General features: G+C 49.0%; 1 protein-coding gene across 2 annotated transcripts in view; it reads left to right on the forward strand.

The window, feature by feature from the left end:
* Positions 1-14,936, forward strand: part of FRMD4A (FERM domain containing 4A) — a 368,735-nt gene that overhangs the window by 323,278 nt on the left and 30,521 nt on the right. For both annotated transcript variants that reach the window (XM_018068125.2, XM_018068124.2), the window contains exons 13-14: positions 7,463-7,539; positions 11,588-11,726. In XM_018068125.2, coding sequence (XP_017923614.1) covers positions 7,463-7,539; positions 11,588-11,726 — 216 coding nt within the window. The remainder of the gene's footprint in view (positions 1-7,462; positions 7,540-11,587; positions 11,727-14,936) is intronic.

The raw sequence follows: 14,936 nt of genomic DNA on the forward strand, positions 1-14,936 counted from the left end.
CAGATGCTGTCTCTTGGCTCACCAGGACTCCCAACTCTGAAGGTCTGGGCACTTTTATCACCATAAGAAGCCAGGCAGGGGCCCCGTTACTCAGTGGTTGTGGATAAGAGGCACCTTTAGTCAGTGGCCTGGGCAGGAGGCTCAGAATGTCGGGCACTGCAGCCCATCTCCATCTCCATGGGATTGCTGCTGCTATGGCACCCCACAAACAGACACCCCGGATCACAGGAGGGTTTTTAGTCACACAACCTAATTCATAATGTGCATTGCCATAGCAGTGTGGGATAGAAATTGTGGTCCCTGTATTTTGGTTCCAAGGCAGAGACAGTACTTAGCCATGCCACTAGAAAAGACATAAGGATCCTTAGGAAAGAGGGTAACAGCAATGGTTTGTGGGCAGCATAAATCCTTATAGGGTGCCACAGCTGATTCACAGGCTACAGACCAGGCATCCTTTATTTAATACATAGTATATTGTGCTAGAAAGGAGACCTCTTCAATGCAGAAAGATCCAGTCACTCTGATTTGCTTGCAGAGAATAAAAGGGAGAAAACTTAACTTACAACAATCAGGAAAAAAGGTTCTCTGTAGACCTATTGATTTAGACACACACAGCGTGGTGACAGCAATGCAATATCTAACAGCATCTAGCAGATATATATGTGCAGTGAAGGTGGATATATATATTTGGTTGAATATAAAGCCAAAGTCCCCGTCTGTGTACAGTTATAGACACAAATATCAAGTTGCATTATGTAGACAAATAATGCTTTGTCCAAATAGCAGCTCTTCCCTCTGTGATCTGATGCTCTGTTGCCTCTCTGAGCCAATAAACCACTTTGAAATTTAATAGGGAATTGTGTCTCCATAATGGAAATGAATGCAGAGTGGTGATTATATAGACCTAGACGCAATTTGTGTTTGGTCAAGCCAGAATTGTTTGCTGGGGTGGTGTGATCCCATAAGAACAGTACACAGCAAAAGGGATCTCAAATTGGACCAGAAATTGTTTGTCTGTTTGGCAAAAAAAGAGTCCTGAAGCCTGAGGCAAAGAAGTAATTAGATACTGAGCTGGGATTGCTGACAGACCACTGAAAGTCCCACTTAGCCAAACCATTCTCTCATTCCATGGGGGAAGGGAGGATGGCAAGCCTCTGGGAAGATCATTGGTGGGGTTGTTTCCCACATCAAATCACACAGGAAACCTTTCATTTTTTTGTTTTGGGAAGTGAAAGGAAAAAAAATACCCCAAACTAATAAAAACACAGGAATGAATGGAAGTGTGGCAGGATGGAGAGCTAAGTTATGGTGCAGCAGCATCCCCACCTCATGACCCAGGGCCACCCTCAGCAATGGGTCACACTAATTCACAGGTGACAGCCCACGGAAATCTCTTGGTAAATCTGTCCCTGAAACAAGAGCTCATTTGTTTGAGCTAAGATGGTGCTGTTCTGCCTGGACCAAATCCTTCCTCGTTCTCTCTAACTAGTTTGACAGAGGTATGATTGATGGGAGCAGGGTTGGCTTGAGGCAGAACACAAATCCATGCCCGGAAACCATGGCCCCACTGAAGTCACTGGGACAAAACAGCCATTGACTTCGCTGGAGCTGTGATTTCCATAGAGTTTAAGGCCAAAAAGGGACCGCTCACAACCTCCACCCTGACCTCTCACATAACTCAACTCCTAGAATTTTGCTTGCTTGTTTGTTCAGGGGAGGGAATTACATTTCCAAGGAGGAAATTTTTTTTTTTGTTATGTTTGGTTTGTCTTTAAACTGCAAGACAAAAGGCTTGGGAGTTTGTAGCTGCACTCATGCAAACTGTGTGAAAATACTGTCATTGTTTTAGTTCCACTGTTTAGTACCAGTTTTAGTATCAGGATGTCATCAAGTGCTGGCTCCTGCCCGTGGTGTAGGCAAGGGGATGGGTTGCATTTGGGCTGTTAGAAATGTGCCACATTATTTCCCTGCCTTTTCTACAAGACATTCAGAGCATCCAGTTCAGGTGGTAGTCTGTGCATTTGGAGGGATGATTGTTTCTTCTGCACATAGTGTGATTTAACAAGGCATTAATCATCTAAGAAGTGGCAAGACTTGAAGGACTGGGAGATGCCATATAGGTCAGCAAGTCCAACAGCAATTACAGTTGGTCATTTATCAGATGTTTAGAATCAAAGAAAAATATAGGTCACAGAGGTCTCTGGAGGTCTCTAATCCAACTTCCTGCTCAAAGTTGGGCCAACTTCAGAGTTCAGTCAGGTTACTCATGGCCTTAGTGTTTGACCACCTGCACTGATGGGTTTGGGGTTTGGGGGTTTTTTTTATATATCTACTCAGAATTTCCCTTGCTGCAACCTTACAACCTGCATCTATTGCCTCCTATACTTTCACTGGGCACCTCTGAGAAATGTCTGTCTCCATCTCCTTTGTAAATCCCTCTCTAGGTCATCAAAGAGAGCAAACAGCAGGTAGATCCCTGTAGACCTCTGCAGATAGTTTGATTCTGAACAGCTACCAGGTGTGATGTCTGGAACCCCTGAGAGTGTGTGCATCACTGGGTGACCCATTCAGCCTGTACCACAGCTCAGGTGCTTCAGCACACAGAAAAAGGAAAGAAAATGAGACTCCTGCACATTTATATTTGGTTCTTAACAGATAAAACGCAAAAATTATTCACATCGTGTCCCCACAGTGCGCTCGCCCAGTCTCAGCACTCTCCCCAGTTCAGTGCAAGTCCAGCTCTTCTGGGCACAGGAGGCAACAAACAGTATCAGGGAGCCAATACCCCAACCCCAGGATTTGGAATTACTCCAAAAGGTACTATTTGGGCATGTTTCTTTAGGTACCATAATTCAGAGAGCACTGTGCACCAACCACCGGTGCTGCCCTTCAGCAACCCTCTCTGTCCTGAGCTGCAGGGCAACACAGGAGCCAACAACAGCCTCATTACTGCCAGGGATTCCCAAGGGTGTGGCATGGTCCTTCCACTGGATGCTCAGGCAAGGCTCCCTGAGCACAAAGGGACAGAGCATGGCCTAGTGCCTGGCACTAACTCAGCCCCCCACACCCAGGCCATGAGTGACCCAGCCAGAAGCAATCCCTGATGTTTCATTCACAAAACACGCTCCCTTCTTTATCAGGAGCCTCAGGCATTTTTCAAATACTCTGACACTGTCCCTACCTCCTGCTGTGTGCAAACTCCACGGCACCCGCCTCATGGTCAATAAAAATGGTAAAAACCTTCTCCTGACTCACATGGCTGAAATGGATGCAGATCCCTGGGCCTCCTCTCCTCCAGGCTCAGCTTAATTAGGGAGCAGCCAGCAAACCACAAGTGTGCTCACAAAAGAAGCTTGCATCTAAAAGGCTTTGACTGCAGCTCTTTGTAACTAGTCACAAACATCTGGTGCCTGGCAAGCTTGCCTGCCTCTTGGAAAGGGTTTCCAATGAGAAAATTCCTGTAGCCTGCACCTGAATTCTCCGCAGCACACCGTACAGTACTCAGATCTCTCCCATGGCTCCTCTTCTAAGCTGCCAGCTTTGCAGAAGCCATTTCTGGCACTGATTTCCCCACCATGGCCTTCCCACCCACTACAACGCATTTTAAATAGTGCACGTGGTCTGACAGAGAACAGTTATTCCCCTAAATGTTTGTGGGTTGATAAGCAGTTTTAAAAATTCGAGTGATAGTGTTGGTCCTGGTTTTATTGGCACAATGAAACAGAGCCCACGGTGGGGACAGTCCCCTCAGAGGAGGAGGAAACAGGAGTAATTATTTTCTCTTCTTTTAGTAGCTCCTTTCACGTGCATGTGTGAGTGTGCAGCTGTGCTCAAAAGCCAGCCTTATGGAGACTTCCTTAAGTATCTATTGAAGATTAAATGATCTCATGTGCAGCCTGTAATGATGGCCTCTACCAAAAACTGTTCCCATCTGAAAGCTGCCCAGTGCTGCATGATCCAAAATGAGCTGCTGACCTCAGAAGAGAACCCAGCAGGCAAACCACCACAACACAGAGAGACAGCCCTCTGCACGCACTGCTAATTGTCCCCTTGTCTGCCGGCTCTCAGGGAAGGCAACTACCCAAGGGCAGGGGAACTGTGCTCCCAGCTTGTGTTACTGAGGGACTTTCTCCTAAGCCTCATTTCCAGCGTGTTTGTGGAGATACTGTCCCAGTCCCTGCTTGGGACAGGTACCTTTTGCCTGGCAAAGTCACCATACCTCAATCTGAATTGTCCCACCCACAAATGCAGGCATTGGATTCGACCCTGCAAACTAACCAAATAACCCAAAACCAAGCCCAGCCTCAGTGCAAGGAGAGGCAAACCTGCCATGAACATGGATGCTCTGACTCAAACCAGTCCCAAAGCCAGCAAGCATCTGTTGTCACTGCATTTCCACAAGATCCCGCTGAAATTACGACCAGCTCCCTGCTGTGACTCTATTCCCCAGTGAGGGTTGCAAGCACCGGCGTGGTAAAAGGATCTTGATGGGTAAAAATTATGCTTCCTTTTAAGAAGACCCACTAATGGCACCTTGTGCATCTGTCACTGCATTAACAACATCAATCTGAGACTGTGCATAAGCTGGGTAACTGGTGAAGGGAACAGCTTGCTTACATTAGGAGGTCTGGCTGAAGGGAGACCTTTGGCTTTGTTTCTCTGGAAGGGTTGTGATCGGTTAACAGGAAAGCGGATACTTTCTTGTGGGTATTCACATTTTTGCAGATTGGATCCCTTATGTATACAAAGGGGGAGACCTCTCAGATCAATGTGGGAAGAAGGAGTGGGAGACTGTAGAATAATATTTGGGAGGGCAGCAAAGGGAGGGCAGTTACAGCAATGGTAAAACACACGTGTGCATTCTGGAGAGCAGAGCTATGGAAAAAAAGACACAAACTCAGGTTGTGGGGTCACTTTCACCCCCTCCCTCCCAAGAGTCTGGATTTGCCTCCTTCCACACCCTGCCAAGAAAAACAAAGAAACTAAATATAAAAATGCAGTGATCTGGAGAGCTGCTCCAATGCCCAAAACGTAGGTGTCTAATGCTGTTTTAGGCACTGCTGGTGATCCAAGACATCTGAGTGGGGCTGGCAGATACAGCACCGGACCTATGGCAGGCTCCCTCCCTCCCAGGGCAGCAGCCAGAGGCCAGGCAGAGTACCCTGGGGCATGGAAAAGGGCACTCCATGCCTACATTTGGGCATCTGAACAGCTTCCCCAGAGCCCTGTGTGTTTGGACAGTTGGAGTTAATCATAAAAGAGAAACAGAGCTTCACTTAACAAATAGCACTGTGAGATTTGGTAGCAGAGAGGGTAAAATAGGATCTGAGCACAGGGGACAGTCCGGCTGAGTTGGAGGGAGGAGGATGGGCAGAAGAGGAGGACGATGGGCAGGAAAGAAGCTGAGTAGAGCAGCTGCCAGCAGCTCAGAGAAGTTTCAAATTCCTTTTGCGCCACGCCGAAATTTAGTCATAAATGACAACGGGGGACCTGGGGACAGAGGGATATTTTCTGAAGGGTGTGATCTGCTGGCTTTTTAGACTCTTATGTGTTCCACATGTCTGAGCGCCTCCCAAACACGTCCTCTGCATATGCCGTGCAGCACGGCTGCGCTATCCTCCCCGCCTTGCAGACAGGCATCTGGAAGCACGGAGGGATGGATGTTTTCAGCAGCCCACATGGCAGTCTCAGGCTTGACCCCAGTTGTTGTCAGTGGGAGTTTAGGCCCCAAACTTCCTTTTCATGCCTTTGAAGCCAGGAGCTTGCAAAGGAGACAGACTTCAGTCAGACTTCAGCTCCTGGCTTAACCCTTTCACCCCATGCCTGTCCTCCCTCGGTGGGTAAAATAGTGGGTGTTTCTGTGCTTCATTTGGTGATTACAACTTATATGCAGCAATTAAATTTTCCAGTGGAGGAATAAACTAATCCTCTAAGGGCACTGTAACCCAGCCCTCCAGGCTTCCTATCCCTCCTGGCCCCCTTTCTCTCCTATCCTCCTGCAGTGCAAACAGCCCCAGAGTACAGGGCAGCTCAGTGCCCTCCTCATCCTGCACCCTTCCTTCCAAACACCTTGTTAGAGGAAGAAAAGAAAAGGAACACACACAAAAAAAAAAAAACATTAGCGAGGAGAAAATTTTGGGTCCTCTCCATGGTTTGTTTTATTCTCTAGATTTCACCTCCACCAGGAGCTTAATCAGTGCAAATCAAATTACGCCTCCTGTTTACTTATCTCCAGAGCGCTGACACCGGCAACCCGGCTTATCTCGGCGTGGCAGGAGCCAGCGCCTTCCTTGGGGGTAGGACAGGAACTACACAGAAGCTACTTGTAGTGGGAGAAGGAGCGTAAATCAGGGAAAGCTCTGATGGCTGTGCTCCCCAGCAGCGAGGTTACGCTCCCCATGCTCCGCTGCTTGCCAGGGGCAGTGCAGGGAAGCCGAAGTCCAAGATGCCCACGGGGTGGAGGCTGCCTCCTCCCAGTGGATTAGCAACCTGGAAGCCAGGGTTTGGATTTTGACTTACTCATTTGTAAGGAGGAGGCGGTGATGGACCTGTCCGCGGCGGTGAAGGTGGGGTAGTTTGCAGAGCTGACACGGTGTTTCACAGTCACCGCATCCTTCGCGCTGCTCCTGTGGTCAGACCGCCCTCCTGCCAGGGAAAGGGGAGTTATTTCCCAGCAGAGGTGGGGCACAGAGACCGTGTGAGCACATCCCACTGCCCAGGAGCACGCAGACACCCCAGAGCTGGCCCATACTGACTCAGGGGCGAGGAGGTGCCGCATTTTACTCCCGTAACAGCTTTGTGCCTCAGTTTCCCCACTAGTGATAGTGTTCGCTTTGTCCCGGTGCTGTTCTGAGATGCCTCGGCAGGGCAGCCTGTAAAACAGAGGTATGACCTGCTTATTGCCGTGGTTTGCACTGCTGGGAGCACCTGGAGCCTTGGGCATCGCCAACACGAGCCTGCCAGCACCTGGGATAAATAAACTGACTCCGCTGGGCTCATGTTCGTGCCAGTCTTACGTGGATTGCGGGATAAAAGCAGAGCTGGGTATCGCACTTGGGTGGAGTGGGGTGAGTCGCCCTCATCGGGGTCTCACCTCCTCCACCCGCAGAAAAGCTGCTGTGCTAGAGGGCACACCCGCTGCATCCTCCAAGGAAAAACTATGCGAATCCCGGGTTTTCCCGGGCTTTGCGTGTGTTTAAACGTACTTGGCCCCGCAGAGTGAAACCGGCGCCCTTGCCCGCCTGCCCGCGGCTCCCATCCGCCGCCGGCAGCGGGAGGAGGGACGGAAGGGCACGCCGCCCGCCCCGGGGCTGCCCCGCGGCCCGGGGCGGGGGGCGCGGGGGGACGCGGGCCGGGGCGGAGCGGAGCGGGGCAGCCCCGCCGCAGCGCCGGGAGGGAGCGCGAGCAGGGCTGGGCGAGGGATCGCGCGGAGGCGCCTCATCCCCTTCATTCTTCCCCGCAGATCTTTCAATGGAGGCAGCTGGAGAACCTCTATTTCCGCGAGAAGAAGTTCTCGGTGGAGGTGCACGATCCGCGCAGGTGAGCGATGAGACGAGCCGGGATGAGCCGGGCTTTGCGGTGCCGAGCCTTGAGCCGGGTCTTGCGGAGCCGCGCTGCCCTCGCTGCTGTGCCGGGGCTCGCTGAGCTTGGGAACCCGTAAGAGAGGGACAGCGGGTGCCAAGCCGGGGGCTGCCGCTTCCTTCCAGCGGGACATTTCTTGTTCGGGTGGGTGTTTTTGAGGATGTGTTTCCCCTCGGCTCCCAGCGGTATTTTTTTCTCCTTCCCTCTGTTTTGGCACCTTGTGACCCCCGGGACTGTGCAGCTCCGGTGCCCCAGCTGCGGTGCCAGCAGCCCCCGTGAGTTTAAGGGGGTTTTGCCTTGTCCCTGTGTTGCACTCGGAGCTCAGAGCTGGGCGCCAGATTTTGTACTCACATGCTTCCTTGTAAATAAATATTCAGTAGTGCAACTGAAAGGAATGGCACGGAACCAGAGGTTTACCGGCAGCCTGGATGAAAGCCCATCTGTCTTTTTGGCACAGGAGTCTTGTCTTTTCTTACTTTAGAAACCTGAGAGTTAGTTCAAGGGACTGTGCTGCATCTCATCAGAGTATTCAGCACCCCTTGTGTGTTTGCGTTAGTGGATGGTTACTGCAGTGACCAGTGTGAATATGGATCTGTAAGTGTTTCTCACTAAAAGCAATGTCTCACTTGCAGTGTAAGTATGATACAACTGGTGGAGACCAGCTCTGTTCCCAGGCTGATTTGATGTGCTGCTGGTAGTAGTGTGTTTTGCTGATCACTCAGCTGTGATCCTGTTTCACCTGTTTCCCATGCCTATCTGTGTACTAATATACGTACTTTTGTTAGTGGAATTTTGCATGCAGTTTCTGTGCTTATTTATCCTGACATGAACACGATCACACCAGTACAGTGGTGCCTGTCTGCAGAGGTGCATTTTGTTAAAGCAAAACCAGAATAGAGCAGCTCATATCATTGTGCAGCTCTAGGTCGGCAGAGCCTTGAAGCATCTGCTTAATATTAAGCATGTAAATAGTCGCATGAAATCTAGCAGAGCGAATTCCCAAAGTCGAGAATCCGCTGGGAGATCTTCCAGCAGCAGGAGCTGGGGGTGGTGCACTCACCGAGCCTCCAGAGGTGTCAGAAACCTTGCTGCAAGCAACCAGCAGCCAGGAGCCCCTAAATGCCCTGAGTTATGGCTGTTTCCTGCAAGGAGCAGTTCCGAGGAAAAGAAAAGAAACAGCTCAGGGACGTTAAGAATCATGATGATACTTGCAACTCAATGTCATGCATGAAACGTGACCACACAGAGGAACCTCTTCTGTTTCATTCGTGTTTAGATGACAGGAATTAGCGACACAGAAGAGCTTCCGCTTTTTTATTCCATTGCGTTTTTTTCTCTGAATCAACACCAGGAGGACAAAGCCCTGTCCCAGGTTGTCAGCCTGGTACTTTCTCGCTACAAGGGAATTATTGTGGCTGGGTTTTTGATTCATTTTTGCATTCAGAGCACCACCGTCCAAGTCGAACTGGTGCTCTGGCTGTAAAGCAGCACGGCACGTTGCAGTGACGTGGTGGGAACACAGCTCGGTGTGTAGTCTCCTGGCCAAGTGGGATGGACTCCTGCGAGGAGTTGTTCAGCATGTGGAGGCGGAGGAGTAGCCAACACAGTGCTCTCTCCACATTCCTCTCTGTGTAGCCAAACCAGAGCCTGAGTCAGCGAAGCCACAGTCAGGAGAGCGAGCGCAGCTCCGTGATTGTGGCCAGGGCTGGGCAGCACAATGTGTGTTTTTAAACCCTGCCTCTGCCCATGGCTTCCTGTCCCCGACAAGCCATTTAACCTCTCTTCACTGCAGTTACTTATCCCATAAAGGAGAAAAATTATACATTTTTGGGGTATCAGCAGGGTTAATTCCATAGTGCACATAGCATGCATGGAGGGAAGTCATGGAAAAAACACCCATGGGCCACCTCTCTCAAGTCCTCAGAATACAGTTGTGAAAAACAAGTCCACAGCTCTGACCAGCAAAGTCTACAGACTTTTGGGGTCTGCAGTTTTGATGGGAAACGTGTACAAATCCCAAAGAGAAAAAAAATTGGAAATCACTGTTTTTATTACGAGAAGAGGAATGGTTTGCAGAATATGTTTCTAAGAGTTCTTGGAGTAACTACATTTGAACTGAATATGATTACATCAGAATTAAGGCTTCAGCCCATGTTTGAGTGCCTTAATGCCTTGCATGCCAGTGTGCTACAGTGGTTTGTGTCCCTTAAACCAACATAAAGCACTCAGAGTTGGATCTCTTTCTCTCTCTAGCCTCAGCTTCAAGATTGTCTCCCAGCACAACCTTCATTCCCTGTCCAGTGACAGGAATGAGGCAGCTCAGCAACCATCCTCATTAGCACCATCAGCCGGTGTCCTGTTGTATCCAGGGAGAATTTTGTCATGAGAATAATACTCCTAAATGGGACAGTTGCATGGAAAGGACTCAGCACAGGGTAACACTGAAACCTGAGATCCCAGTTGTCTCAGACCCTGTTTGCATTGGCCACTGCTGTTTTCTCAGAAATTTCACTCCGATTTGTAGCTTCATAATTTGACTTTAACACATTTTGAAGCACTGAAAAGGCCCTGAGACACAAGAGCTGTCAGTCCTCTCCCAAGCTGAACATTGCCAGCAGTTCTCATTTTGCTGCAGAGTTTTGGTTTTCTTTCACTCTTGGCTGTGTCACAACTTTCTTTGACTGTGTGCCTCCACTCACCACGTTCACCTCCAAGTTTGGACAGGGCAGTAGCCCATAGGCACCAGAGGAGAGGTAGCCACTGCAGGTGCAGGAGGTGGCCTTAGCAGGCTTGAGGACTTCTAAGTGCTGGTAAAAGAGTCATCTATCTCTTGCACAGCACAGTGGAGCTCCTGGGCCCTCCTGCAGTGCTACCTCCACAACTGCATGGCACAGGGTCCCTGCTGATGGTGGCAACCCCACTGTAGTACACCTGCTCCCCAGGCTGTCTCTCGCACTGGTCCCTCTTCCAGCATCCACATCCCTGCATAAAAGGGACAAGTGTCACGTTTCTGAGCGAGCCTCTGTAACCATGTCACATCATTTCACGTTGTACTCCACCACAAGACTCTTCTTAAAAGACTGGAGAGGAGGCCCTCATTTGTTTGGGGCTCTGTAGATTGGTGGCGTGGTTTATTCCAGCCAGCTCTCTATCCCTGCAGTGGGAGGAGTTCTGCAGACCAGGATGCTGTGAGCCTGGATGTGCCAGTGTGCTGGTGTCAGGGGCTCTGCTGGTGGAGTTGAAGCTGAGGGATGGGGAGGAAAAATCAAGCAGTTCCGTACAGCTGTGAAAGCACGGGGAAACCTAATCTGTGGTTTTTTGCTATGTTTGAGAACAATTGGGAGTCCCAGAGAGGAAACATTTAGCTCTTATTTTTCCTGTTTTTAAATACACTCAGCTAATCATTGAGTACCGTTCTTCTCTCCAGGGTACTGGGCAGCCCCCTCCAAGCCTCACAACTCCCCTCTCCCATACACTTGGCAAGTCCTGCTGTATCTGTTCACAAGGTATCTGAAAAGTTTCTCCCACATTCCCTAAAGTAGCCATCGTTCCTATGGATCTTTAGTTGCTGTGTGGGTCCTAATATTTGAGAGCCTCTGTCCAAAGCCAGAGTTAGTGGAGGGTGTGAGGACTTGGCCTCAGGTGTCTCAGCATGTAATGAGACAGAGCATTCACACCTGCTTTGGCCTTGGTGACACCCCTGGCATATGTAGCAAGTCAGCACCAGCTCAGCCAAACCCAGGAATACAGTCAGAACTGGACAAACTGGATCATCTTTACTGTTAGTCCTCTGGAGCTTGCTGTCTTGAGGTGATACTTAAAGTAAATGCTCTCCTGGCTTGATTAGCTATTTATTGCTGTTTTCTAAGCATTCTTTCTCATTAGCACAAGGGTGTGCACAGGAAAGACAGCAGCTTTTACCAGGAGATCTGTGGCAGGATCTGCCACAGAAAGAAATGCGATGCAGCCTTGGTGTAACCCCAGTTCATTCTTTTCTCCTCTCCAGGGCATCTGTGACCAGGAGGACTTTTGGGCATAGTGGCATCGCTGTGCATACGTGGTACGCCTGTCCAGCACTAATAAAGTCTATCTGGGCTATGGCCATTAGTCAACACCAGTTCTACCTGGACAGGAAGCAAAGCAAGGTAAGCATGTTGGAGTGGGAAATGCATGTTGTGGTTGGTGAGTCCTTCTCACTCCTCACAGTGTCAGCAAGGTCAAGTCCAGGTGGTGGCTCCTTTCCTGTCCTCCCTTTCCACCTGAGATTGGGAAAAGGCAAATTGACCCAAAATATCTGCTAGTTTTGGCCAGATTGAGAAAATCGATGCTGAACTCATGTCTGTGGGAGTAAGAATTGAGGAAAAAGCTGTACTGAACTGTGGCCAAATTGGAGGAGCCAAAGTTTGCAAGAAGATAGGGTCACATCCCTGTCTGGATGTTTTCCATGTCTTGAACTCTCTCAGAAAGTTAGGGCAGCTCCCAATAACTGAGTTCAAAGTAGCTTCAGAGTTTACACCTGTTTCTGAATCTTTCTTGCTGTCCCTTGCATTTTACTATCGTATTTTCCTAAAAAGGAGGGGTAGGGATATTATTTTAGGAGAGGGGCGGGAGGCTGACAGCCTGGCCTTACAAGGAACTGTCTCGATCTGGTGCTGCACAAAGGGCCACGCAGTACACAAAAGAAGCCACCTTGAAACCAGAGGAGTGTGTGTTGTATAATTCCTTTCATCAGTATTTTTAGGCATACCCAGAGCAGCAGGAGATTTCTTTGATCACTTTGAGATCACTTTGAGACAGAGGGGAGACTTCTTGTGCAGACTTCCCTCTCCATATGAGCACACTGGTGTAAAACTTTACAGAGAAGACAGAGTCAGTATTGAGTGGGCACGTGCATTGTCCCCTCATCTCTGGAGAAAGGGCAGAATGTGCAGGTGATGTTCCTCCAAATGGCTGAAACCATCTTAACATCTTGCTATTGCTGAAAGCACTGGGGGCATTTTCAGGCAGATCCCTATCAGATCCCTCCATGGGCCAGTTCAGCCCCCTAAACTGGCAGGGAAATATTTCTTTTTCCTGCTTTTCTTTATTGCATTATTTTTTCTGCCAGTTAAATGAATTGAATTGGCTTGATGGAATTTTCTGAAGGGCCATCGATGTGCTGTTAGTCCCACTCTAAACCCTTCTGACATTGCTTTCCCCATCATGAGCTCTGTGCTTTATTGCAGAGTGGGTAGGACTTTTGGATGCCCTGGGCAGAACACGTGGTTGCACTCTTTGGCCATGTCCCATCTAATGGAAAAATCCAGGTTTCACCTCAGCTGCTGTGAGCTGTATTGAATTTAAAGATGTAGCCAACTTCCCACCCCTGCCTGAGTGCCAGCTGTGAATATGGACAGAATTGCACGCTCACCCAACACCACAGGATGCTTTCCTGTCCCTCTTCTCTGCTCAGGATCATCAGGGCAGTGCATAGTCTTCTCTGTTAACTCAGCAAACAAACAGAAGTTTATTTTTCTGTACTTTTAGCCAGATGGATTTGCTGATCTAGCTGCAAGGTATCTAGGTCACAAGCAACCAACAAACAAAAGGAGATTCCCTCCTCCTCTCATTTCTTTGGTAAGAAAGTGGGCCTCTGAAATGCCCAGGACTTCCCTTCAGTGACTTCTTTTGTTGTTGGCAGATTGTGTTTCAGTCTGATCTCCCCTCTCTCACACTCCTAGAGACAGCACCACCCACCAGCCCTCATTTGTCAACCTGTCACGTCTGTGACCATGTCAGTGTGCTTTGTCACAATAATCCCGGTGGTCATGCTGAGGCTTTGAAGTTAAGACACACAAATATTTTTGTCCCTTTCTCTAAAAAGAACTGGTATTCTAGTCAGATGTCCTCATCTTTGACGTGACACTGTCAATATTGATAGATCCATCAATTTTAATTGATCAGTTCGTCCTGCTGGTCACTTCAAGGACACTGTACTCATGTGGGCTTCACTTTGGAAAGCCAGTAAATCATATCCCAGAGTGGGGTGATGTGAAATGTCTTGGTTTCAGCTCTCAGGGCCTAGACAAACATTTATTTGAGTTTCAGGTCACATGGGTTTGCAGCCCCTTAAATCTCAGGCCCCACTTCAATTGAATCCCCAACTTCAAAGCAGAACTTAGATATTCCTTCCTTTCATGTCCAAACTTGGCATTTCACATCATTTTGACAAAAGAAAGAAAAATAAAAACAAACTTAGAAGAAAAAGCCTGCTGGAGCTCACTGCAGCTGAGCCTTTGCTCCAGTGATGTAGATTAGATGGCAGAAGATGTGACACAGTGATAAAAAAAAGCTTGAACTCTGTTCTTCACATAAATGGGCACCAGTTGGATCTGGACCTTCTGCATAGCTCCACTGGAAAAAAAAAACCCTTCACTTGATTTTAAAAAGAAATAAAATCAGCTTTGCCTTGATTCTGACCCTTTTAAAAGTGAGGTCCCAGCCATCTTTGCAGCCTCACTCCATGTTGAAGTCCTGCCAGCTCCGGGTTCCAGAGTCTCGCTCGCTGCTGATCCATCTCTCTCTCCCTGCAGTCGAAGCTTTACGCAGAGACTGAAAAGATCCCCAGCTTGCAAGTAAACTTGTCAGTGTGCCGAACTCCTGTCAGCTTCCCTTTTTTGGGGGGAGACAGATGCAGCAGGACTTCAAGGCATGTCTTTGCTCTGTTGACTGCACTGAGTCAATCAAACGTTTGGCCTAGAAACCTCGAGAAGTCCCGTTTTGTGGGAATTTTCAACAGCACGTTCCACCAAGTGCAAGGCTTTCTGGCTGAGTGAACTGGTAGAAAATAGGCCACGGTTTTCAAAAAATCACCTCTAGCAAAGCCTCAGCACCTCAGAAAGAGGGATAAATTCATCCCTAGTGTCCATCTACTGCTGCCTTTCACTTATGGATTTTTCTTCACCCTCTGACCCCGTCAGAACAGTGCTGGGGATCAGTTTGGCCTCATGCTTTGAAATGACTCATGAATGAGCCAGTCTCCCTCCATGTAAATGAGACTTGGCAGGTCTGCGCTAAGTGCTTTAAAATTTCTGAGCCTGGAGGGACTGCAGGGCTCGGGGGAGTGCTAATGGGGTGTAATCCAGCTTTTCACCCTTGTCTGCAGCACACAGCCTGCCCAGGCCTCGCACTGGCTGCTGCTCAGTGGCCTGTGTGGAATGAGCTGTTGGGCTGATTCCTGCTGCTGCTGAGAGCCTGTCCAAAGCACGAGACCACCCGATGCTGATTGGCATTGCTGTAGGGAGCAGAGGCAGCATGGAAAATTAACCCTATTCTTTTCAGGAGATGCTACATCCCCACTGTTTAATGCAGGGCAC

Source organism: Manacus vitellinus, unplaced genomic scaffold (assembly GCF_001715985.3).
Source record: "Manacus vitellinus isolate BGI_N305 unplaced genomic scaffold, ASM171598v3 scaffold_13_pilon, whole genome shotgun sequence".
NCBI classification, from domain to species: Eukaryota; Metazoa; Chordata; class Aves; order Passeriformes; family Pipridae; genus Manacus; species Manacus vitellinus.